At 40.0% G+C, this 26865-nt stretch overlaps 2 protein-coding genes across 15 annotated transcripts in view; both read right to left on the bottom strand.

Moving 5' to 3' along the window:
• Positions 1 to 21583, bottom strand: part of sulf1 (sulfatase 1) — a 76004-nt gene extending 54421 nt beyond the window's left edge. For 2 of the 10 annotated variants that reach the window (XM_058060196.1, XM_058060202.1), the window contains exons 1-7: positions 21101 to 21583; positions 20459 to 20577; positions 19119 to 19238; positions 18956 to 19048; positions 17382 to 17489; positions 11145 to 11282; positions 9587 to 9683 (exon numbers count right to left, since the gene is read on the bottom strand). The gene's annotated coding sequence lies outside the window, so the exon portion shown is untranslated. The remainder of the gene's footprint in view (positions 1 to 9586; positions 9684 to 11144; positions 11283 to 17381; positions 17490 to 18955; positions 19049 to 19118; positions 19239 to 20458; positions 20578 to 21100) is intronic. The other 8 variants (XM_058060203.1, XM_058060205.1, XM_058060204.1 and 5 more) reach the window with 7 other exon arrangements.
• Positions 21584 to 21891: 308 nt separating this feature from the next.
• Positions 21892 to 26865, bottom strand: part of c21h8orf34 (chromosome 21 C8orf34 homolog) — a 54650-nt gene continuing 49676 nt past the window's right edge. For 2 of the 5 annotated variants that reach the window (XM_058059688.1, XM_058059687.1), the window contains 2 exons: positions 24506 to 24532; positions 23338 to 23935 (listed from right to left, as the gene is read on the bottom strand). In XM_058059688.1, coding sequence (XP_057915671.1) covers positions 23928 to 23935; positions 24506 to 24532 — 35 coding nt within the window. In that variant the 3' untranslated portion in view covers positions 23338 to 23927. Of the gene's footprint in view, positions 22772 to 23335; positions 23936 to 24505; positions 24533 to 26865 lie in introns of those variants that run through there. The other 3 variants (XR_009120490.1, XR_009120491.1, XM_058059686.1) reach the window with 3 other exon arrangements.

Here is a 26865-nt window from a genome sequence, read left to right as displayed (position 1 = left end):
GCTGTTTTGTAGCAGGTCTTCATAAACAACACAACACTCCTGTCACAATGAAGATCTTTGACTCGCATTTTTGCTGACTATCCTTAAAAACAGCAGAATGATCTCATTTTGGGGAGGATCTTTGACTGGTTGTTTTTGCAGCAGACAAAGAGTTCTGCAGCGATTACCAACAACAGCAGAGCCTCTTGTTAGGCTGTTTTGTAGTAGATCCTCAAAAACAGCAGAACACTCCTGTCACAATGAAGATCTTTGACTAGCATTTTTGCGGTAAATCCTTAAAAACAGCAGAATGATCCAGTTTTGGGAGGGATCTTTGACTGGTTGTTTTTGCAGCAGGTTTTTCCAAAAACAGGAGCGACAAAGACAAACAGTTCTGCAGCTATTACCAAGAACTGTAGAGCGCTCCTGTTAGACTGTTTTGTAGTAGGTCCTAAAAAAACAGCAGAACACTCCTGTCACAATGAAGATCTTTGACTAGCATTTTTGCGGTAAATCCTTAAAAACAGCAGAATGATCCAGTTTTGGGAGGGATCTTTGACTGGTTGTTTTTGCAGCAGGTTTTTCCAAAAACACAAACAATTCTGCAACTATTACCAACAACAGCAGAGTGCTCCTGTTTTGTAGTAGGTCCTCAAAAACAGCAGAGTGCTTCTGTGTCGGGGAGGCTCTTTGACTGCTTGTTTTTGCAGCAGGTTTTTCCAAAAACAGGAGCAACAAACAAATCTGAAGTTATTACTAACAATAGCAAAGCGCTCCTGTTCGACTGCCGTTATGTAGCATTTTTGCGGTCAATCCTTAAAAACAGCAGAATGATCCTGTTTTTGGGAGAATCTTTGACTGGTTGTTTATGCAGCAGGTTTTTCAAAAACAGAACTTTGACTAGAACTTTTGCTGTACGCCTCTAAAATCTGAATGCTCATGTTTTAACAAGGATCTTTGACCAGTTGTTTTTGGAGCAGATTTTTGAAAACAGCAGAGCGTTCCTTACATTTACAGGATCTTTGACCAGCATTTTCTCAGTACAGACTACCATCATTTTTGCATTTAGTCGGCGTCCACATGAGATGTTTGGCCATCAGATATTCACAGTGAGACGTAGTTCAGCACATCAACAGGTTTCACATCATAGCTCACAGGGCCCACGTGGCGGCAGGGGACATTAATATCATATGTCTGGCTTTCTATGGATGCATTTAGGTAGGATGGTTGGCTCGTGTTACCTGGCTCTGCTGGAGCTGACCTGAATGGGAGACAAAAGATTAAGGAACCATCTGGGAGCTGCAACTCGAACCAAGAGAACGAGGACCAGCAGAGCCTGGTTAGGACTGGACACATGGACGCTTCAGCTGAATTAAGACTCGGTTTAGGTAAATTAGAAGCAGTTAGAACCATGGATGATAGTGTGGACCACGCGTTGAACAACCTCTCCAGTACTGGTACTGGATCGGATGTGTTCTAATGACAGCTAGAAGAATCACAAGCCTCGCAGCTGCGACGCTCGGCGAAACCGTGAGATCAGAATACCATCTGTTTCGCGACGTCTCACTCAGACCATTAATCAAAGTCCCTATCGCCACGTCGTTGCAGCGGGAGATAATGTTCCCGTCACATCATTAAGCAAACAGGCCTGTCATCTTTGTGTAAAGTGTCCTAAGTTTAACGGATTATTTGTAATACTTACATATAGTACTATGTCACAGCACCAATATTACTGTAGGTACAATCCACTGACTGGAAGTTTACCCTAAACATCTGTGTTCTGAACGCCAATTCTACTGCATGTTAAGGTCTGATTCCAAGTCCAGCCTGTTTGATTTATGACACAGAGATTCTCGGACAAGTAGCAACCTTGTTTTGCTCGCAGCCTCTGCTGAAAGGCAAAAAAAAAAAAAAAAAGTCCCTCCCCCACCAAAGACAGAAATATCGAAGTTCGGAAGTGTGAGCCACTGGGGTGAGGGGCGATATAAGGGACTAAGAAAGCCGGTATTGTTAGGGGGAAAACAAAACTCGCCTCTTTTCCTCATGGTGAATTAGTATCTGGTGCTCAGTCGTTAATTGTGCATTACTGGAAATTTATGAAAAAATGTGAACTTTGGACAGATAGTCCCTTTTTACACTAATACCTCATATTTTGGGAGTGGCACTGGAGAGTAGCAGCTGCGATACTACTGTGTACTGGGATGTCAAATCATAAACAAGTCTACAGAATGTAGTCTAGTGTCTGCTCTAGAACGGGTACTTTGGAAGTACTGAATGGTCAGTACAAGGGCGTTCCGGAGGTTGTCGGCTACCCAGGATAATAACAAAAATATGGATTATGACAGTAGCTACTTCAAATACAGATGGTCGTTGGTTTAAGGCGTTCCGTTGCGAATAATATGTGCTTTTTGTCACAACAAAAATGGGCTACTGGTTGGCTGAACTATACCAAAACATTTCATGTTCACAGGCAGTCGGAAATCACAAAACTCTTGTTTTGTGTACAGTGTGAGTAATGGTTTAATTTCATTTGAACATGCATCAGATTACAATTGAATGCATCACATAATCAGTTCACAGTTCCACATGTCCAAAAGGAGTAGGAAGAAGCAAAGCTTATTAAATCCTACCCCTCCATCTGGTACTTTTACAATCAGTAACTGTTACATTTGTTCACTTCCTGCTGTCCTAATATAATTTAAGTTTTTTATTTTATTTTATTTGTATTTATTTTTTTAATTTATTTATTATTATATTATTTCGAAATATAGTTTTTTTTTGTTTTTTTTTTAAATTTTTTATTTTATTTGTATTTATTTTATTTGTATTTATTATTACATTATTTCCTAATATAGCTTAAGTTTTTTTTATTTATTATTATTTATTTAAAAAAATGTTGTCACGTACCAAAGTACCGAAGTCCAAAAGGAGTAGGAAGAAGCAAAACTTATTAAATCCTACCCCTGCATGTGGTACTTTTACAATCAGTAACTGTTACATTTGTTCACTTCCTGCTTTCCTAATATAATTTAAGTTTTTTATTTTATTTTTATTATTTTTTTGTAATTTATTTATTTATTACTGTATTATTTCCTAATCTAAGTTTTTATTTATTTATTATTATTTATTAAAATTTTTTTGTCATGTACCGAAGTACGCGGTGATACGACCATACAATGACATAATGGGTACCATAGTAACTGTCAATATAGTGATATATATATACACATATATATATGCTATCAATTAGGTGTAACAACTTGTACATAACCTGTATGGTTTCGTTGCTTCTAGGCGTGATAACGCTCTAAATCCCCAAAGAGAGGCTTGTTCTTCTGTCATTTGGGATTAAAGTTAAAAAGGAACTATCCACAATGTTCCACAATGGCATTAAAGCTGTCATCCCCCGTCAAATTATCCGTGTAAGACTGGATTTTCCGGATTTGACTACCACCAAAACAAGACTCCGCAGCAAAATTGAGAGTATTAACAAGACTGCGGCTATCACTCACGTATATCAAACCAGGCTAGTATCAGTCTGGATATCGCCTCTTCTGTTTGCAGGGAATTTGGATACTGCCTCAATAATAAATACCCTTGAAGGTCTTTGCGGGCGGCTTTATGAGCGAGCGCACGCTGTTGTCTTTACGCGGCCCTGCAAAACTTTTAACAGCGCTTTTCTTTGCGGTTTGTCAGCAAAGGGGGGACCGCGGGTGAAACCCCTGTACTGAATTTATTGAACTGTGAGATTGAAAGAGAGTGAAAGGTGACATGATGAGACCCGCAGGCGTATTTTCCCAGCAAGGAGTCGAGGCGGTAAACCAAAAGACAAGCATCAAGAGCATCAACAGCTGTTTGGGGAAGAAGAAGAAGAAGAAAAAAAAGGCGGTAGAAGAAGAACAAAAAGGGGCGTTATGAGTGTGGTGTAACCTGGAAACGACTCTGCTGTCATCTGAAAAGACCATCTCCCCCCCCCCTCCCCCAACTCCATGTTTTTATGACAATATGGCCGCTCTATTAAAAGCACCGCAGACATCTGGATTCATCCAGCGAAACATCTCGTCTGAATACTAACGGGATGACTTGACACCATCCCATTCCCTCATTGGGATCGCACAGGGCAGCTTTAACCGTAAATGGTGGAAAACAGGAAGACAGGTCCTTTCTATTTGTTTCTATAAAAGAGCCTCTAAAAAAAGCAGATGTGATGATGAAACTAAATAACCTGGAGGAGCAGATAGGTATCTGTGATAAGTGGAGGCCATAACTACGTGGTGATGGCTTTCATGTCCATGATGCATCGGTTGACCAATAAAAAGTGACTGAATTCTGGCTCATCCCCGCATTTGTTGTTCGGACCCCATGGCACCATAAGAACCACACTAAACAGCCCAATAAATGCGGGGGCGGAATGGAAATTGAACCCACCTGTTGACATGGATGCTTGAGATAAAGTACGAGTGGCAATGTTGGAGGTATGGTATTTTTCCGAAGGTTTTCCCACGAGAACGAACTGGAGTGGTGATTACAATGTTAGAAAACTGGTTGTAGCCAAGAACCAGTATATCGCCAGCAAATGCAGTATATGGTTCCCAAGGGATTGGACTCTTACCAGTCCCAATAAGACTCTTAACATAACCTTATTGACCAGAATAAATATAGCAACAACTTCAGTCTTGCTACTTATCCAATTATTTATTAGCAAACAATGGCCATTTTCGCCCTGTGATTGGTTGGCGACTAGTCCAGGGTGTACCCCGCCTCTCACCCGAAGACAGCTGGGATAGGCTCCAGCACCCCACTCGACCCTCGTGAGGATAAGCGGTAGAAAATGAATGAATGGCCATTTTCAACCATACTGACCCAAACGGCCAATGGTAATTTTATATAGAAAACATTCATTCATTCATTTTCTACAGTTTATCCTCACAAGGGTCACGGGAGGTGCTGGAGCCTATCCCAGCTGTCTTCAGGCAAAAGGCGGGGTACACCCTGGACTGGTCACATATAGACAAACAACCATTCCAACTCACATTCATACCTATGGACAATTTGGAGTCGCTAATTAACCTAGCATGTTTTTGGAATGTGGGAGGGAACCGGAGTACCCGGACAAAAACCATGCAAACGCCACACAGAGATGGCCGAGGGTGGAATTGAACTCGGGTCCTCCTAGCTGTGAGGCTGAGCGCTAACTACTCGTCCCCCGTGCAGCCCTAGATCCAACATGACAGAGTAAAAATAAATTCTCCTCCTATTCTGTGTGGAAGTGGTACATTTTATGCTTTCTTCCCCACGCTTTTCTTAAGTAGTTTAGAATAGGTGTGTAAAGGTGATTATGGGACGTTATTTGATGCGTAGCAGGCAAGTCATACATGTTTAGAAATATATTCTATCTATTAACATTGAGTCCAATGTGTAACTGTACTGTATACTGTATACATACTGTACTGCCAGCCAATCATAGGGCACATATAGACAAACAACCATTCACACTCATATTCATACTTATGGACAATTTGGAGTCGCTAATTAACCTAGCATGTTTTTGGAATGTGGGAGGAAACCGGAGTACCCGGAGAAAACCCATGCAACTCCACACAGAGATGGTTAGCACGCAGACCTCACAGCTAGGAGACCAGGGTTCAGTTCCACCCTCGGCCATCTCTGTGTGGAGTTTGCATGTTCTCCCCGTGCATGCGTGGGTTTTGTCCGGGTACTCCGGTTTCCTCCCACATTCCAAAAACATGCTAGGTTAATTAGCAACTCCAAATTGTCCAAATTGGTATGAATGTGAGTGTGAATGGTTGTTTGTCTATATGTGCCCTGTGATTGGCTGGCGACCAGTCCATTGTGAACCCCACCTCTCACCCGAAGACAGCTGGAATAGGCTCCCTCCCACATTCCAAAAACATGCTAGGTTAATTAGCGACTCCAAATTGTCCATAGGTATGAATGTGAGTGTGAATGGTTGTTTGTCTATATGTGCCCTGTGATTGGCTGGCGACCAGTCCAGGGTGTACCCCGCCTCTCGCCCGAAGACAGCTGGGATAGGCTCCAGCACCCCCCGCGACTCTCGTGAGGAAAAGGCGGTAGAAAATGAATGAATGAATGAATGAAAGGAATACCACCCTCCCCCAGTAATCAAAGGCCATCATTAGACCAGGACCTGCTGAGACGGCATGTTTTCTTAAGGAAATGACTCCTTAAATTAAAAGGAGCTCCCCAACTGGTTGTGAAAAGCCAGACTAGCCCACACGAGGGAATCGGCTTGGTGTGGATAGGGTAAAAAAAAAAAAAAAAAAAAGCCAGACAGTCAGCAGGACCAATTTAGGACCATCAGTGCCTTGGAAGAGTCAAAAAAAGCAAAGAGGAGTAAAAGAAAACATCCACTGAGAAAAAAAAAAAGGGGGGGGGGATTCCAAATGTGACAAATGTCAATACCAATCGGTTTCTGGTAAATGAGCACCAAAAGCTATTAAAACTAACTTTCAAAGCATTGTTCCGTCACACGCAACACAATACCCCAACATCTTCTCCCAAAGACTTGGCCGCTAGGGACTAACAAATCTACGAGCGGAAACCCGGCATTTCCCCTCCTCGGATGCTCCACGCAAGAACGTCTTTTAACTTTGTTGCATGTGGCTAATAAGGAGAAATCTGGTACTCTGGAGAGGAATGCCGGAAACCTCGATGAAGTTGTAAAAACAAAATGTGCTCATGAGTTATGCTAGCGCTCGGCCTCTAAAATGTTTATTGAGGGGAAAAGCAGACCGATACGACCGGTCCATCGCGTGATGATCAACAAAAGGATTCTCAGGGAAAGACAACCCACCCATCGGAACGCTGTGCAAGTTTTTAAATGGAATGTAAGGTTTTTACTCAAATCCGAGGAAAACGGGCCAACTGGTTCCAGATGCTAAAGTATAATTGAGACGGTCCAGACCGAACCAATCAGAAACGCAACATTTCTTTCACAAACAGCAAAGTAAACACACACTTCAGTACAAGACAGCAATGCTGACAGTGTAAATAAGTTCTCCCATTCTGTGTGGAAGTGGTAAGTTTTGGTTTCGTTCTTCCGCACTTCATTTGAAGTTTTAAATCATTTCATCAAGTTTTATGGCTCTTCTTAGTTTTAAATAAATACATTCGAGGCTAACGAGTTAGCAAAGTAGCAAGCTATGTTTAAAGCAGCTGTTGTGTCATGTCCCTGCAGGGATCCCGTAGAGTCCGCGTCATAGTTGAGTGTTGTAAACAAAGAATAAATGAAGCCTAAAGTTGACTATAGGGGTGTTATTTCAAATCAACGGAGCTCTATTAATGGTAAAAATCCCATTTAGATAAACAAACAGATATTGTATTCTCCAATAACTATAATATACTATTTATTAACATGGAATATGACTGAAATTCACTTATCACAGTCGGATATGGAAATAATTAAGAGTATTGAAAAAGAAGGGTCTGATATTTGGATCAATAACGTATTATTTAGGAATACTAAAGATACTTTCCACACTGGGGTACTTAAAGAGTGGACACATAACAAAATGCTGAATGAATGAATGACCCCCCCCCCCCTTCCCAATTTTCCATTCACGTTCTCGCCCCAAGAGACAAGGGGATTAGCAGCTGTTGGCGGTCCTGAGCTTTATGAGCAATCCCGCAGGATCTGTCGGGACTTAAGTTTATTTTATCACATTCTGACCCGCTACTCAGACACACATTAAAGCCATGTTGAGTGCTAGCAAAAAACAAACAAGACATTTAGCCAAAAGGTACATAGGTGCCATACATCAGCAGGTCAATCAGTCCAGACAGGAAGCGTCCATCATTAGAGGCTTTTGAATGCTACCAAAATGTTCTTTAGAGCAGACGGCAATAAAAAAAAAAAAAACGAAGTAGACAACAGTGTAGGTCTATATTGATACGAGACTTGTGGCCGCATATCCAATCCCCCTAACAGTTCCAACTCGGGTCTGCTCTGCCAACAACAAAACCCAGAGACAACAACAGAGTGAAGAATTAGCATTTTATAGACAGGGATGGTAAGGAAAGTACAAGGTAGGAGGCGGGAGAGGAAGTGAGAGGTTTGAGGCAATTGGAATTTACGCTGCCGTAAAGACGTAGCAGGGTGTAATGAAAGAAAACTGGACAGACTTTGGATTGAGGGGGAAAGTAAATATTGCGGGGAAATTACGGCCGTCAGAAAACGCTAATTTAATTTAATTTAATTTAATTTAATTTAATTTAATTTAATTTAATTTAATTTAATTTAATTTAATTTAATTTAATTTAATTTAATTTAATTTAATTTAATTTAATTTAATTTAATTTAATTTAATTTAATTTAATTTAATTTAATTTAATTTAATTTAATTTAATTTAATTTAATTTAATTTAATTTAATTTAATTTAATTTAATTTAATTTAATTTAATTTAATTTAATTTAATTTAATTTAATTTAATTTAATTTAATTTAATTTAATTTAATTTCATTTCATTTCATTTCATTTCATTTCATTTCATTTCATTTAATTTCATTTAATTTCATTTAATTTCATTTAATTTCATTTAATTTCATTTAATTTCATTTAATTTCATTTAATTTCATTTAATTTCATTTAATTTCATTTAATTTCATTTATAACGTTTTTAGCCACATTAACATGTGCACACCATTACAAAAATATACATATACATATAAGAAAACGCTAAGTAATTGATTTCATTTAATTTAATCTTTTTAGCCACATTAACACGTGCACACCATTGCAAAAATATACATATACATATATCAGAAAACGCTAAGTAATTGATTTCATTAATTTAATTTAATTTAATTTAATTTAATTTAATTTAATTTTTTTAGCCATATTAACACGTGCACACCATTGCAAAAATATACATATACTGTATGTATCTCCCGGGAAGCGCGCTTCCTCAATGTTGTTTAAACCGCAGCAAGTTGCATTCACTGACAATCCAAAATCACAGCTTTAATATGTGTGCTCAAAATAAACAGAGACACAACCTAACTCTGAGTGACAAAGTACAATCGCAAAAAACACATGTACACTCAAAACATATGAATTCAACTTCAAGTTAAGTTGGTGTCTTTGAACGCAACACTTCACATCATCAGCACCAACAAGGGAATTATTAGACATATTAGCAACTACTCCATAAAGGTCAATACGCCATTGGGCTGAATACCATAAAACACAAAAATAAATGTTAAAGACAGGAAGTATCGGGAATAGGACTCACCTGCGTGTCAAGTCATTAAGAGGAGCATCTCCATTAAACACGTGAATGTTAAATGGTTTTATAGCCGCCCTGATAACTGCCTGAATGAGCAGGTAACAATAGAGGAACTTTTGACCTTCTCTGGTGGGATGGTTAAAAGAAATGATCTGTCTTAAAAGGCTTTTAGTACATTTTTTGTATTTTTAGGGGCTTGCTGTACAAAAAACAACCTTTTTTTTGCACCACGGATTTGGGTCTTTTTTTTTCACGGACATAAAAATACAAATACAGCAAATATAAAATAACACAACGGGGCCAAAAGAAAATGTTAAGTGCAGGGAAAATATAACTCACCCGCTCAATCAGTGGGAGGCCTGATCTTGTTTCGTCCAGACAAGGTGGTCCCCATCTAGGTACCGGTACCGGCCCCCGGCCCGGCGGTTGTGGACCCCTGTGTTACAGGATTTAAATCAGTTACTGTTGTGCATGGGTATGAAAATATACATATCCACAATTTCACTCCTCAGTCTAACTCTAATGGTGGTAAACTACATCTGTAGTCACAGCTGCTCTTGGGTAGTCCGATTCGCACCTACCACCACCCATTTATTCACATTCATACACCAACAATGGAGGCAAGGTGGCTGAAGTGTGTTGCCCATGGACATAAAAACAGTGAGCGAGGATCGAACCGCCAACCTACCTGTTTCTAGACAAACTTGCTCCACCTCTACTTGTCTAAAGTACATTATATGCCTTCCTATCACAACAATGTAACTAGGGCTGGGTTAAACGATTATTTCTGTAATCGATTAATCTGGAAAATAGTTTTTCGATGCATCAATTAATCCCTGACAGTCCCTGATTAGTTGCACGATCTTTTCTTCTGGCCGGACTCACTGAAACTTGTTGTCGCGGGCATGTTTTGATTCTAAGTAGTGGTGTGGCGTTCGTGAACGAACGGGTCAAAAGAACTAGTTCTTTTTTCGAACGAATGAACGGCCCATAAAATACCGGTTCATGACTGATACACAGCACTAGTTTGTGAGCTGTTGAGTCGGAACGAACGTGAACATGAGTGAACGGACTGACTCTAAAGACCAATTGACCGAAATGAACGGATCTTTTCACTGAATGAAGCGGAATGATCCTGTTCACTGAAATGAATGGTTTTGCCCACCACTAATTCTGAGTCGACGTCGACGTATTTTTTGTGTCGATGTCATCGATGACGTCGACATGTCGTTGCAGCCCTAAATGTAACATCTCAAACGTAGGACAGAAGGACATGAACCAGGGGTCTCAAACACGCGGCCCATGGGCCAAATGTGGCCCGCAGGACACTAGTTCGAGGCCCCCCGCCTTGATATGAAAGTTTAATGTTAGTGCGGCCCGCGCAAGTTTGATTTGGATGCTGTATGAATCATGTACCCAGAAAAAAATATTACGTTAGATTAATGTTCATGTTAAAGGTTAAATAATTGTTAATAGTTATCCTCCCTATCCGTGTGGAAGTGGTAAGTTTTTGGCTATTTAAGTTTAAAGGAAATAACTTGAAGGCTACCGTTTAGGTCGCTAGCTCTCTAGTTTGCGAGTTAGCATGTGTCTCAAGACTACTGATACTGTTTGATTTTCTTTATTCTTGATTTGTTTATTTATTTTTCATCTTATTTTGTGTGAAATTGGAACCAAAGCAAATTTTTTTTATTTTTTTGTTTTTAATAAAAAAAATAGTTTTTTTTTTTTGAAAACCTGATGCGGCCCAGTCTCACCCAGACCCGAGCTCCAGTGGCCCCCCAAGTAAATTGAGTTTGAGACCCCTGACATCAACGTTAGCATCCCATTTCAAACAGCATCATGCTAGCTTTTTCCTACTGGCTGAAAAAAAAAAAAAAAACATGATGACACTTACGGCTCCCACGTGTGTAGCGGCCTCACGGATAGTTTCCAGAAGCGGCGGTCTTTGATTTTTTATGATGTGTAGCGAAGCGGGTCAGAGGTGGCATATCCATAAGGAAAGCAGTGTTTTCCTTCGCATCGTCATGGAAACCTGGAACAAATGGGAGCATTTGAGTGCCTCTTCTCTGCAAATAACATCATTACAAAGGACTACAGTGCACATATAGAAGGCAATCTCCCTGACTAAAAAAAGAGGTTAAATGATGACTTCCTGTCTTGTACCAAGTGTGCATACAACCTCGGAATATTGTGCAAATTTGCACACAAACATGCATGCAGAGGACATGGTGTTATATAAATCTCAGAGGACTCTCAAAGTCCCTGTTGAACCTGAAGGGGCTCCAAAAAAAAGGTAAACAAAAGGATGAGTTTGAGCTGAATGGGGATTCATTCCCGTCTCCATGCACTTTACCAGACCTGTAAAGTAAACGCACCATCACATCACATGACCATGTGTTACACACACACACACAACTGTCTTACACGTTCACACACTTCAGGCTATCTAAGTTCAAATCATCGGCCAAAAGTGCGCTTATCACTCAATATCATTTACTTTCAGCCCACTTCTTCCTCATTCCCTTTCTCTCCTTCCTAGCCAACAGGTCCTCCATCTGCAGGCCAGCTGGAGGAGGAGAAGAAGGAGAGGAGGAGGAGGAGGGGGGGGGTATGGAGGGAGAAAGCGGCGTGCTAATCTCCGCTGTCTAACTTTGCCCCATTAAGTATAATGGCTTTTCAATGGGGTGTCACAACATGGCGTAAACATCACCGCGTTCAATGTGACAAATCACAAATCAGGCTTCGTCGACGTAGCGGTACGGTGGGACGCGCTGATGTGGGATGGGAGTGCTCACGGGTAGGGGTGTGCATTGGCAAGAATCTGATACTGGGCTCATGATATGATATATCATGATACTGTTAACAAGGCGATATTTTTTTGTTTTTCTTGTCGTTAAAGATTATTACTAAATTATTAGTAATAATTAGTAATTAGTTATTACTAAACACGTTTTTATTCCATTAGAACAGTATGTTATGCTGTATCACAAACTTTCCTCTGTAAATACTTAAAGTGTAGCATTTGGATAAATAAAGCTTTAACATCCAGCTTTAAATAATAAAAAAACAAAACATAAAAAACAAATTAAATTATGTAAATAAATGAATAAATACATAAATTAATTACATTAATTAAATTAATTAAAGTAATTAAATTAATTAAATTAATTAAATTAATTAAAGTGCCATTTAGGATGCTTGAAAACCATTATTTAACAAAATAGTGATATCAATTTGAAAAAACTAAAGTGTAGCATTTTGATAAATAAAGCTTTAACATCCAGCTTTAAATAAAAAAAAACATAAAACAAATTAAATTATGTAAATAAATAAATTAATTAATAAAATTAATTAAATTGCCATTTAGGATGCTTGAAATAACCATTATTTAACAAAATAGTGATAAATTTGAAAAAACTAAAGTGTAGCATTTGCATTAATAAAGCTTTAACATCCAGCTTTAAATTTCAAAAACAACAACATAAAAAACAAATTAAATTATGTAAATAAATAATTAACTAAAATATTAAATTAATAAAATTAATTTAATTAATTACATTGCCATTTAGGATGCTTGAAATAACCATTATTTAACAAAATAGTGATATCAACTTGAAAAAAACAAAATACCTGCAATATCACAGTACTACTTTTGTAGTACACAAAAGCACCTTTGCATTGCTTGCTAGCGGCAGGTCCTAATGGTGTCTCGCTAAGTGGACCATATACACTAAATACCATGTACACTCTATGATAAATGCCTAAAAATATCGATATCATACTTTTTAATATGGATACACTATCATGGAACGAAGTATCGCGATATATCGCCGAAATAGTATTTTCTTACACCCGTACTCATGGGCGGCGGCGGCGTCAAGAAAAAGGCGAGGAAGGCGCAACAACACACAACTGCTAAGACGCATTCACTGGGAGTTGGACAATGTAGAGTTAATGATTGAGCGGCTTGAAAAAAAAAGCATCAATTGTGATCGGTTGAAAGCAGGACTGGAGGTGGACGCCGTGTAACCTGACCCCCCCACCCCCTCCGCAACATCTCTAATGAGCTTGGCTCCCTCCCGTTCCCAATGTTGGTTTAACCCCATGCTGATGGGCCTAAATAATAATATTACATTTGTAATAGCTCAAATAGCTAGCTTAAGTACTGCACAGGAGATCATGACATGGCAAGGTTTACAAAGACGGGATTCGCTTCTTCCCTCTTCCCTTCCCAGAAGCAGTTCCAGACTTGTAAGTGCCTTGGAAACTTTGCTGACCTTTCACCTTTCGTCGTGCTACACCTGTCAGCAACTCGCAACTGCACTGTGGGGTTGCTCAACCCCCCCCCGACCGACCCACCCCGCACCCGTTCAGTTTCAGGACACATGAACTGCATCACCTGGTGCAACAACTCAATGCAACTAAATGGGTCAACCTCTAGCACCGTGGAACATAATGGTTTTTAGGATCCACTGCTCTTCTACTCCTGGGGGGGACCGGGTACTCCGGTTTCCTCCCACATTCCAAAAACATGCTAGGTTAATTAGCGCCTCCAAATTGTCCATAGGTATGAATTTGAGTGTGAATGGTTGTTTGTCTATATGTGCCCTGTGATTGGCTGGCTGGCGACCGGTCCGGGGTGTACCACGCTGGGATAGGCTCCAGCACCCCTGCGACCCTCGTGGGGATAAGCGGTAGAAAATAAATGAATGAATGAATGAAAAACATGGCCGCCATCAACTGGAATATTATTGCGAAGACAGCTAACTAATTGTCCATAAGTCAATGACCATTCATTTTCACTACAACCCATAGAGGGCGCCACAATGAGGTGTCCTGATTGACATCTACTTAGTACCTATTTTGGAAGCATCTGTATCAACAACTGCTGAATGAACGTTTCCTGGTCCCTTGGTTCCTACCAGAAAACCCTTTTTTTTGGGGGGGGGGGGCAAATATGAAGGGAAACAAAGTCAGATGATGCTTTGAAGTTTTATGGCTCTTTGGAGCCTGAGAGGTTAGGATGAAGAATGGGTTGATTTGTCTTGGATGACAATGTTGTCGTCCATATCGACCCCCCCCCCCCTTCCTGTTTCATCATTAGTGGACCATCAGAATCATCGCTACCCGCAAAAATTGTTTTTTTTTTCACATTGATACCGACCTCATCGCTTATGACCCCTCCATCAACTTTCACTGCCCATTCACAGTCTTCCTGCGTTTCCATGCCCCCCCCCTCCAAAAAAAAAAAAAAAACACACACACACACACACACACACAATGAGGGCTGATGTTAGAAGAAAAGTCCACCAGAGAGAAGTCATCCATTCTGCAGGTCTGGACATGAGCAAACAACATGCTTTCACCACCCTTGGCAACCCTTTTCACTTCACACTGGCAAACAACACACACACACACACACACACACGAGGGTGGGCAACATCCTCTCCGGAATTGGGAAACCGGATTTTTTTTTTTTTACAACTGTCCCTGGGATAAAGAACAAAGAAAGTCAATGGACGGATGTAGAAATGACAATATTGCTATTATAACCTTTATCATACAAATGTAAACAAAGTTAAAGTGACAATTTGTGGCTTGACATTATGGAATTTCGGGAATCTAAGTATGGCGGGTGTACCCCCCCCCCATCCCACCCCCACACACACCGCAGAGAGTCACTATGTATATGTCGTTCATTCATTCTTACAATATACTGAGGGCCCGCACTTTGGATGTCGACTACTTTAACATTAATATTACTCTCATCACTTCAAATATGTGATATTAAAAGGAAAATATATTTTAATATCACTTTTTTTTTTACTGTGATTCCAAGCGTCATTCCTGCGTCGGTTCCTTCGGAGCGCGATGGGAAAGTTCAGCGCTCAATCGGGGGAAGTTTGCTTGGACAGATTGGACAAATATTTCCTTTGTGTGGTCGTCTCCACGCCTCTGTTCAGCTCTGACAGCCACAGAGGGAGCAGAGGGTGGGGTGGGAAGGGGCGGATGGGGTGGGGAGGGGTGGACCAAACGGGACTACATTAGGGACAGGGTCCAAGACGCAGGGGTGTCTCAGCAGTTGTCTGTCTGTCTTCACTCCACTACTAACCTGAGCTATCAATTACATTTATGGGTGGAGAGGAGGCCTCATAAACTACACATGTATTTTTTTTTTTTACACAACATTTCTTTTTAGAACTCGAAAAATAAAAGGTGATGAGAAAATTGCATAAAAAAAAAAAGTCGGACATGGCAAAAGTATCAAATAACCATTTTCACTTTTTTTTCCCCGCTTTGAGAGCGCCTCAGATGTCCTCAGCACCATATGGGGCCATCTCCAAAACCCAAGGCTGGGTAACGCCACACCAACTGCAAGGACACAAAGCAGCACCAAACCACATGTCGCTCTAAATCAAACCCCGACTGTTCTTTGGGGGTCGGCGTGTGACAGGCGGCACCGCAGGCCAGGTGAGGATCACAAAGCAAAACTTGGGAGGAAAAACATGTCAAAACATCGAACGTAAATCGACGTACAATTGCTGGAACAGAAACGTTGATTGAAGACACATGACTAAAATGACATATGTGGCACCTTCTACGTGGACAATTAGACATTTTGTTTGACGGCAGCCATGTTTTTCAACCAGTCAGTTTCTACCGCTTATCCTCACGAGGGTCGCAGGGGGTGCTGGAGCCTATCCGGGGTACACCCTGGACTGGTCGCCAGCCAGCCAATCACAGGGCACATATAGACAAACAACCATTCACACTCACATTCATACCTATGGACAATTTGGAGTCGCTAATTAACCTAGCGTGTTTTTGGAATGTGGGAGGAAACCGGAGTACCCAGAGAAAACCCACACATGCACGGGGAGAACATGCAAACTCCACACAGATAGATACCCGAGGGTGGAATCGAACTTGGGTCTCCTAGCTGTGGGGCCTGAGCCCTAACCACTTGATCCAACATGACAATAGTAAAAATTAATTCTCCTATTCTGTGTGGAAGTGGTACATTTAAAATGTTTTCATTTGTACAATTCCACCCTCGGCCATGTGTGGTTAGTGGTTAGCACTCAGGCCTCACAGCTAGGACCCGAGTTCAATTCCACCCTCGGCCATGTCTGTGTGGAGTTTGCATGTTCTCCCCGTGCATGCATGGGTTTTCTCCGGGTACTCCGGTTTCCTGCCACATTCCAAAAACATGCTAGGTGGCTAACATGCTAATTGGCGACTCCAAATTGTCCATAGATATGAATGTGAGTGTGAATGGTTGTTTGTCTATATGTGCCCTGTGATTGGCTGGCCACCAGTCCAGGGTGTACAACGCTTCTCACCCGAAGACAGCTGGGATAGGCTCCAGCATCCCCCACGACCCTTATGAGGATAAGCGGTACAAAAACAATGAATGAATGAATGAATATAGAAAAGAAGACTTAGTGTTTAGCAACCAAGCGCCCTCTTGTGGAGGCCTGGCACAACAGTTCAACCCCCTCACATCAATGCCCGCACCAGTCACATGAATCACTACTTCATGCACACTGCTTTCTCCCCACCCATCCACCCACCCGATTAGTCAGGTTCCAGGAAATGCATCCTGGGTCGGCCGCAAAAACCCCAGTACAAGATTCAATCACCGTGGCAGTCAAAGCATGACGGAGCTACTTCATTATCACCGATTTCTTGTCATTTATCGTCTGGCCTGTCGGTGACATGAGCCAAAGTGCGGCTAAAATATCTACGGTGATTCCAATTTGGGATTTTCCAGGCCGCGTCGGACCAACGATGACGCAAGGATTAGTTAAAAGGAACAGCCAGGAGGAAGAAATGGGGGCTGTAAATGCTTTGTTTAATGGAGTGGACTGGGATATTAAATATGATTACATGAGAACCCCCCCCGGGGTCCTACAATAATACTTATTGTAGGATGACTGGCAACCAAGATGGACGGGGGAATTTATCCGCCATACCTTACTAGTCACGACATGTGCCCCCCCCCCACACACAATGTTCCTGTTTGTCAATGTTTTCTTTCAATGATTCTGAGAGGAACGCATCGTGACTGCTGAGCAGTACCATTCGGCGGTAGGGATGGGGGGGTTGTGGGGGGGGAGGGGGTACTTACATCAGGCTTTTGGCAGCATCCCCTTTGACGGCATCAGTTTGACAACTGCATGGACGGGAGGAGAAGCAAAAACTTGGAATGTTCCTCGCTTAGCAACAGCAACTTTCCCTGAAATGAACAAGGCGCCATCTTTGAATAAATACTGCTGTTTCATGGTTAATATTTGCGTACATTAAGTATTTAAGCATAAAAATGGCGGAATTAACTGAAATACAAATAATGTATATACTGTATTGGTAAATTACTTCATTGATGGCGTTCAGAGGACGCTGTTTTATGGGGAATGTATTCTACACTGGTCACTAGGTGTCAGTAATGTTACGCTAATGTTTGGTGAGACACACAAGCACCAGACATATAACTCGACTCTCATCTCACTTCCTGTCCAACACCGGGACACACTCACAGCAACAAACAGGAGTATTGTAGTATAGTATACACCATACCATATTGAGTAATATGAGCGTTACAATAACTATAGGGGTGTTATTTCATGTGCAGAGGGCTCTAATACTATTAAAAACCTATTTTATAACCACTAAAAATATTCAACTTATTAAATGAAACTGGGGATGCCTGGACAAGTGTGTTGTGGTGGTGGTATCACGGTCAGGGGCTGCATGAGTGCTAACGATACTGGGGAGCTGCGGTTCCCAAATTAAAAGCATGATTTCAAACACGTATTCAAGTAGAAACTGTGTTTTCCAACATGATAAGGAACCCAAAACACACCTCCAAAACTCTAAAGTAGATCCAAGTGTTACTATAGCTTCAAAATATCCGACATGTACCTGAACAGTGCAACTCGACTCTCATCTCACTTCCTGTCCAACACCATAGTATAGTATACCCCATATAATATTGGGTAATATGAGCGTTACAATAACTATAGGGGTGTTATTTCATGTGCAGAGGGCTCTAATACTGTTAAAAACCTATTTTATGACCATCAAAAATATTCCACTTATCATGGTCTCCTTAAATGAAACAAGGGATGCCTGGACAAGTGTGTTGTGGTGCTGGTATCACGGTCAGGGGCTGCATGAGTGCTAACGGTACTGGGGAGCTGCGGTTCCTAAATTGGAAACATGATTTCAAACACGTATTAATATAGAAACTGTGTTTTCCAACATGATAAGGAAGCCAAACACACCTCCAAAACTCTAAAGTAGATCCAAGTGTTACTATAGCTTCCAAATATCCGACATGTACCTGAACAGTGCAACTCGACTCTCATCTCACTTCCTGTCCAACACCATAGTATAGTATACCCCATATAATATTGGGTAATATGAGCGTTACAATAACTATAGGGGTGTTATTTCATGTGCAGAGGGCTCTAATACTATTAAAAACCTATTTTATGACCATCGAAAATATTCCACTTATCATGGTCTCCTTAAATAAAACAAGGGATGCCTGGACAAGTGTGTTGTGGTAGTGGTATCACGGTCAGGGGCTGCATGAGTGCTAACGATACTGGGGAGCTGCGGTTCCCAAATTAAAAACATGATTTCAAACATGTATTGAATTAGAAACTGTGTTTTCCAACATGATAAGGAAGCCAAACACACCTCCAAAACTCTGAAGTAGATCCAAGTGATATTACACATTATGACCCGGCCGCTTCTCCCTGTCCTTTCTCGTCATATGTGAGGCAGTGGAGTCTGTGAAAAATGGCATACAACTCACAAAATGAACAAAATCTTTGACTGGTGTTTTCCTTCAAAGACTCACATTTGATTTTGACTCGCATTTTTCCGATCCTTAGTTCGATTCCATTGATGTAGCGCCAAATCACAACAAAAGTTATGTCACGGCACTTCGCACATGAAGTAGGTCTATGATCCCGTTCTTCTAAAGTGAAAAGAGAAACCAAGAGAACCCCATATGAGCAAGAACTTGGCAACCGAGGCAAGGAAAAACTCCCTCTGGGCAAGAAACCTTGAAGCGAACCCAAGAGTTAGTTAAAAACAGTCATGTCCTCCATCATATAAAGCGGCAACGTGCTCCTGTCATACAGAGGGCTCTGTTAGTTCAAAGCAGCATGTGCTCTGTCGTATAGACAATCTTTGACTAGCATTTTTGCTGCACTTTCTTACACTACTAGTGTTTGTTTTTGCAGTAGAACAAAGGTTGCGCCTGTCAAATAAAGGATCTTTGTCATTTGTGTTGTAGTTAGTTCAAAACAACAATGACCTCCTGTCATATAGAGGATCTTTGTCTGATTTTGCTCCGTCGTATATAGAGGGTCTTTGAGTAGCGCCCCCCCCACGCGAATTCCTAGGACCACCAGTGCTCTTGTCAAATACAGACTCACTAATTGGTGCCAGTAAGGTGCTCCTGTCATAAGGAGAGGATCTTTGACTAGCATTTTTGCTGCACTTTCTTACACTACGAGAGTGTTTTTGCAGATCATTCAAAACAAAGGTTGCTCCTGTCAAATAAAGGATCTTTGACAAAAGATTGTGTTGTAGTTAATTCAAAAGAACAATGACCTCCTGACATATAGAGGATCTTTGACTGTCATTTTTGCTGTAGTTAGGTAAACAGCAATGTGCTCCGTCATATATAGAGGGTCTTTGACTAGCGTTTTTCCCCAAAGTTCCTTAGACCACTAGTGCTCTTGTCAAATACAGGCTCACTAATTGGTGACAGTAAGGTGCTCCTATCATACGTAGAGGATCTTTGACTGACATTTTTGCTGTAGTTACGTAAACAGCAATGTGCTCCTACATATATAGAGGGTCTTTGACTAGCGTTTTCCCCCAAAGTTCCTTAGACCACTAGTGCTCTTGAGAAATACAGGCTCACTAATTGGTGCCAGTAAGGTGCTCCTATCATATGTAGAGGATCTTTGACTGACATTTTTGCTGTAGTTAGTAAACAGCAATGTGCTCCGTCATATATAGAGGGTCTTTGACTAACGTTTTTCCCCAAAGTTCCTTAGACCACCAGTGATCTTGTCAAATACAGGCTCACTAATTGGTGCCAGTAAGGTGCTCCTGTCATATGTAGAGGATCTTTGAACGGTACAGAGTCGCAGAATGGACGTGTGCATTTGAAGTAAATAATACCAGCAAGGATCCTCCTTGGTTGTTGAGACAGGCAGTGATCTGGGATGAGTCATTGGACCCAGGTCTTCAGCCTCACCCCAAACTGGGCCAGCCAAGCCTTTGAAATGATCTCCAAATGTCTGGAAGGGCGACCACATTTGCGGTCGGGAACAAGTAGTGTGTATTAGTGTGAAAGTTAAGGAGATACAAACACAACTCCTCCATTATGAGGCCTACGATTTGAAACTAGAAGTATTCCCAAGATTTCGACAATCATACAGGATTTCTGCCAATGTAATCCTCCCGGATTTAGAACAACAATACGGTACTTTTTATGGTGTGGCTTACTTAGAGAGCGATCCCTCACGACAACTATCAAAACAAATCGAGATCGACACTTGTCACGGCACAAATACTGTAAACACAGCAGAGCTGTAGAATGTACACACTAGCTAATCAACAATAGCATTAGCATAGCCTGGCAACCCATCAAAATGGACTCCACACTGGCAAAACGGCACAGCTGTCAACAATTAGCATCAGCTAATCATCTATCCATAGATTGCGACAAATTACACAAAATATAAATATACAAAAAGTAATTATGATAAGTAAATATAAATCCAAACATGACTAAATAGATGCTACATGCGGTCACCTTACCTTTACGACGTCCTTTACGGTAATCTTGCACATCAGCATACGCCATAAAAAACAACGTTGAACCTGCATTCAGCACACTCCATAAAAAAAACAACTAATTTTCCAGACTTCAATACTTAAATTTCGATATTAAAAAATCATTTTCATGCCTACGCATGAAAACCTTACTGACCAACCTGACAAAATGTTGGTCAACACCAGGTGTCTCTGATTAGCCACGATGCTACTATGCTAGCATGGCAGGTTACCGGAAGTGTTGTAGTTCTACTTTGATTCAAAGGAGGCAGTAGTGAGTCTTCAATGGCTCGTAGTAATAAATGGCTAGTGGATAATTGATATTTCCTCTGATAATTTTTTTTATTACGTTAAATTGTATTTTTATTTAAATATAAAATTATTGTTTAACATTTTTCCAATGTTGCTTCGGTAAATTATGATAGTGGCCGAAAATGTTGCAGTTCCAGTTTAAACCATAAGTGGCAGTAGTGAGTCTTCATGATCAATGTAAACAACATAATTACATTAAATTAAAATAGTTTAATAGTATTTTTTAATGGAAAGTTTATATTCTAAATCTGCTAATGTGTAAAATGAAATTACATAAAATTATATTAAATTATATATATTTTTTAATCTTTAAATGCCCCATAATCCAGTTTTTATTTAGCTATTGTGCTAAATAAATATTCTTTTTTTTACATTAAATGAAAACTGAATTAAATTGCATTTAATTTATATATATTTAGTATTCTTTTTACATTTAAATGCTTGATGGACTACTGGATCAAATCAATGACATATATTTCATTTATTAATTGTATAATTTATTGTTCTATTTTAATATAATTCAAATTATTTATCATCGATAGTCTCAACATTGTGCAAACTAAACTAAAAAAAGCGAGCTGAAACTGACCATGTGGCAGCAATGTGAGGTATGGAGTACAGTGATGAATAAGATATCAGCATTAGGTCCAGCAGTTGATCTTGATAGGTTGTAATACACAAACATGAGCATATGGAGATAAAGCAACAGAGTCTTTGAGTGACATCTGCGGCGGTAACTCAAGTCTGCGTCTTTCAAACGGCTCAGCCTTGGTCCAAGTCTGCGTATGCTTTGATTTTTTTTTTATGCTGACATAAACGGCAAGGCGGTGCAGAAATATGAACTAGAGAGAAAAAGAGTATGAACAGTTAGCAGGCCGCTGATTTGTGCATGTGGCGAATATGGGGTTCGGCTTGTACTACTAAAGTGGAATGTGAAGCTTAAAAATCATCTTTTTTTTCGGAGATAATAAACCATTTATGGTGAGATTATGGCTATTAAAAGGCACCATTGGGATTCTATTATGTGAATGTCATCTTTAACCTTTGAAAACCACATCCCGCTCACATGACGTGTTGATATATGGATATGAATCCAAACGCTATGTGCTATGTATCACTCACTGGACACTTGACAACACTGTTGACCGCATCCTCGAAGACGGAGTCATGAGATGAGGACACCCACGCCAAAAAGACTCAAGAAGGGTTCACAAGGATGAGATGTGTCGTCATGGTGTCTTTTGGAGTGGGTTTTACACTTTAAAACCACGGTTTCATCAACCAGGGTTAGACTGAGCCGACGAGATCGGTAGGGCAGTGACCCACCACATCCAGAAGAAGGCGCTGTGGTGAAAAAAGCCTGATTGAATTGTAAAAAAAATGCAACTGTATGCATACAAAACACCAAAAATAGCAACATAATCTATGTTTATATGCATTTCAGCTAATATAAATGTTATTTTACAACATTTTTTTGTATAAAAATACCACAAAACATGACTGAAATGAAAGCACGGTACATAAACACATATTTTCTCTGATGTGGGGAAATAAATAAAATATAATAATTATATAATTAAAAAAATAATTATTAAAAAATAATTATATAATTATAAAATATTACAATTAAAAAATAATTATATTATTATATATTTTTTGTGTATAAAAACACCACAAAACATGACTGAAATGAAAGCACGGTACATAAACACATCTTTTCTCTGATGTGGGGAAATAAATAAAATATTATAATTATATAATTTAAAAAAAATATTTAAAAATAATTATATAATTGTAAAATATTACAATTATATAATTATAATATTATAATATATATAATAATATATTATAATATAATGTGGTAATTTAGTAGCTGACAGTTGTATGATACATAATTCTAGTATTTCTGACTTTTAAATATCAAAACGCTACTAAACAAAATTAACCACAACATGTACTTTATATAAAACAAATACAGACCAAAAAGTCATGTGCAGAAAAGTGAACAGCACCAAATAATTTTTATTACCAACAGCATTCCTTTAATATATTCATAGTGCATAATCAATACGCGGGTGTGGCATTTGAAAGCGTAAGAACACCACGGCACCAGATTCCCAATACATACCGTAAGGTGGAAAACAGTAGGATGTTTATTTTGCTCAACTGCAGAGAGTACCAGGAGAGTACCAACATTGGAGTGCTCCCCTTCTGTTGGTTTGGAGTGTGAACTAAGGACGGCGTTAGCGACAAATTGTACCTGCTGTCAAAATGTGACTGAAAAAAAATGCAATTGTAGCATGCTTAAGAGCAAAGAATAATAATAATAATCATCATATCACATAGTAACAGTACCTTGTCTATGAATATTGGTGGAAAAAAAAGTATACAATTTAGTTTTCATTCATAGGATTTATAAAAATAATGTCTCACATTGAAAATGTCCAGCGGCTTGCATAATAAGTTGGTCGGATTGGGTCAATATCGCCGGTCTTGGTCTTTAAAGTCCTGCGGGCGTGACAGATAAAAACATCAGTTTCCTAGAAACCGTTATGGGAATAATAACGGTGTCATTTAATATCAGATTTTGAACATGGGCTGGAAAATGAGGCCTGGCGTTGTCCGGTCCAACTTCCAACGACCATATTTCACAAGCGCGTCTTTGAGCGGGTCGCCGTGGCGATGGCGGGGCCTCTGTGATAGCCAAGCGGCAGCCCGCCTCTCACATCTCCTTCCAGGCTGGCACACCGACACTGGGAACTGCGGGCACCTCGGCAGCCACAAGAGAAGAACCGCAGACAGACGCTCTCCGCCTCTCCTCCAAACATGGGAGCGCAGCGTGGAAACGCTTCAAGCCACCTCGTGACTTCATGGAAGCGACGCGCGGACGGCCTCCTCTCACCGTTTAGCTTGCAGAGATAATTGAATTCAACGACTTTGGAGGCTTCCGTGGTTGGAAGTTCTTTCGCGACACGGCTCAAGAAGTGAGGTCATCCGTAGACAAAGAGGCTCTCACAGTGTGAGCACTTAGCTGCATGAAGCTAATGCTAATGTATCACTATTGCTTCTAATTCTTACCTGAAAAGACTGATCTCATGCTGGTACCTGAGGGGATAAAAAACAATGCAATAATCATATTAAACGGTGTATGAAATTGTCCAAAAAGTTATGGTAACGTGACATATTGTGCTTTTTTTGTACACAACAAATTAAAACTATATAACAGTAATCCCTTGTGTATGGAATATTTCTGTATTTAGACAATATAAAACCTGCATGACCTTCTATTAGAGTCCTCCAGACATGAAATAGCACCCCTATAGTCCTTTAGTATGGAATATTTCTGTATTTAGACAATATAAAACCTGCATGACCTTCTATTAGAGCCCTCCAGACATGAAATAGCACCCCTATAGTCCTTGTGTATGGAATATTTCTGTATTTAGACCCTATAGAACCTGCATGACTTTCTATTAGAGCCCTCCATACATGAAATAACACCCCTATAGTCCTTGTGTATGGAATATTTCTGTATTTAGACCATATAAAACCTGCATGACTTTCTATTAGAGCCCTCCATACATGAAATAACACCCCTATAGTCCTTGTGTATGGAATATTTCTGTATTTAGACCATATAAAACCTGCATGACTTTCTATTAGAGCCCTCCAGACATGAAATAGCACCCCTATAGTCCTTGTGTATGGAATATTTCTGTATTTAGACCCTATAAAACCTGCATGACTTTCTATTAGAGCCCTCCATACATGAAATAACACCCCTATAGTCCTTGTGTATGGAATATTTCTGTATTTAGACCCTATAAAACCTGAATGACTTTCAATTAGAGCCCTCCAGACATGAAATAACACCCCTATAGTCACCGTTACACTCAAATGACCCAATACGGCAGAGAAAATAAGACATTTAAGACATAAATATGACTTGTGTGTTTGAATTAAATGTCTTCTGGACATGTGGACAGGAAGTGATACGCTGGAATACATCTTCACTCGCTAAATGTAATGCAAAAAAGGCCAGTAAGGATAATTCATAATGCCGCCTACAGAGAACATACTAACTCCTTATTTTTAAAACACTTAAACTTGCTGATATAGTTAATCTTCATAGTTAAAATAAAAAAATGATAAAAATAATACTTTAACTATATTAGGAAAGCAGGAAGTGAACAAATGTAACAGTTACTGATTGTAAAAGTACCAGATGGAGGGGTAGGATTTAATAAGCTTTGCTTCTTCCTACTCCTTTTGGACATGTGGAACTGTGAACTGATTATGTGATGCATTCAATTGTAATCTGATGCATGTTCAAATGAAATTAAACCATTACCATTACCATCCACAACCCTGACACCTAGTGGCCAGTGTAGTAGATACAGTTCATCAACGTCTTGTATTGCCTTTAGCAATAAGTCTCTTTCCATAGGAGTTACTTAAGATTATTGGCTTACTATAGGAATATTTTTCAATGATCAATGGTGGCTTGTTGTCATGCATTTTCCATGTATACAAACACATAAATCAATCCACCACAAACACTGACTGCTTTCCTTTTCCCCATTTAGTGGTTGTTGCGGCCTGTCAGCTTCTCCCACTGTGTCCGAGTCCGTGTTATTCATTGAAAGGGGGGGGCTCTAAATAGACTATATAGCGATGAAGGACATAGCCAAGCGTCATGATGTAAGAAACACATTTAGCTAAAGTGACCATGCTCTCGGTGAACTCGGTGAGTTACGATATGTTTCCATGTGACAACCATTTACTCGCTTGCTCTTTTCTTGGACAGGAATTCCTGTTTTATAACATCAGCATTTTGAATCCCATTTGGTTTTAAGGCTTTTGTTTCCAGAGGGACGCCAATTTAAGCGGAGTTTTGGCTTCCCGCCCGACTCATTTTTGTTTAAACGTTGCACTATGGTGACATAATCAGTGCGTCCTTGGGTTTGAACATGCGGTCCAGCACAATTTGCCATCCTGTATGTCAGCTATGTTTTATATACAGAGTGTTTTCATTCATTTTCTACCGCTTATCCTCACGAGGGTTGCGGGGGTGCTGGAGCCTATCCCAGCTGTCTTGGGGCGAGAGGCGGGGTACACCCTGGACTGGTCGCCAGCCAGCCAATCACACATATAGACAAACAGCCATTCACACTCACATTCATATTGGTACATGTTTGTATATTTGAGTGCAAAGTTGCTGTATGATGACTTTAGTGACTGTTATATTGTTATATGCAATATTTTTTATACACTATACTGTTATATACAATCACAGGGCACATATAGACAAACAACCATTCACACTCCACATTCATACCTATGGACAATTTGGAGTCGCTAATTAACCTAGCATGTTTTTGGAATGTGGGAGGAAGCCTATCCCAGCTGTCTTCGGGCGAGAGGCGGGGTTCACATTG

Source organism: Doryrhamphus excisus, chromosome 21 (assembly GCF_030265055.1).
Source record: "Doryrhamphus excisus isolate RoL2022-K1 chromosome 21, RoL_Dexc_1.0, whole genome shotgun sequence".
Lineage (NCBI taxonomy): Eukaryota > Metazoa > Chordata > Actinopteri > Syngnathiformes > Syngnathidae > Doryrhamphus > Doryrhamphus excisus.
Note: the sequence above shows the minus strand (reverse complement) of the source record. Positions and strands in the feature narration are given on the sequence as shown.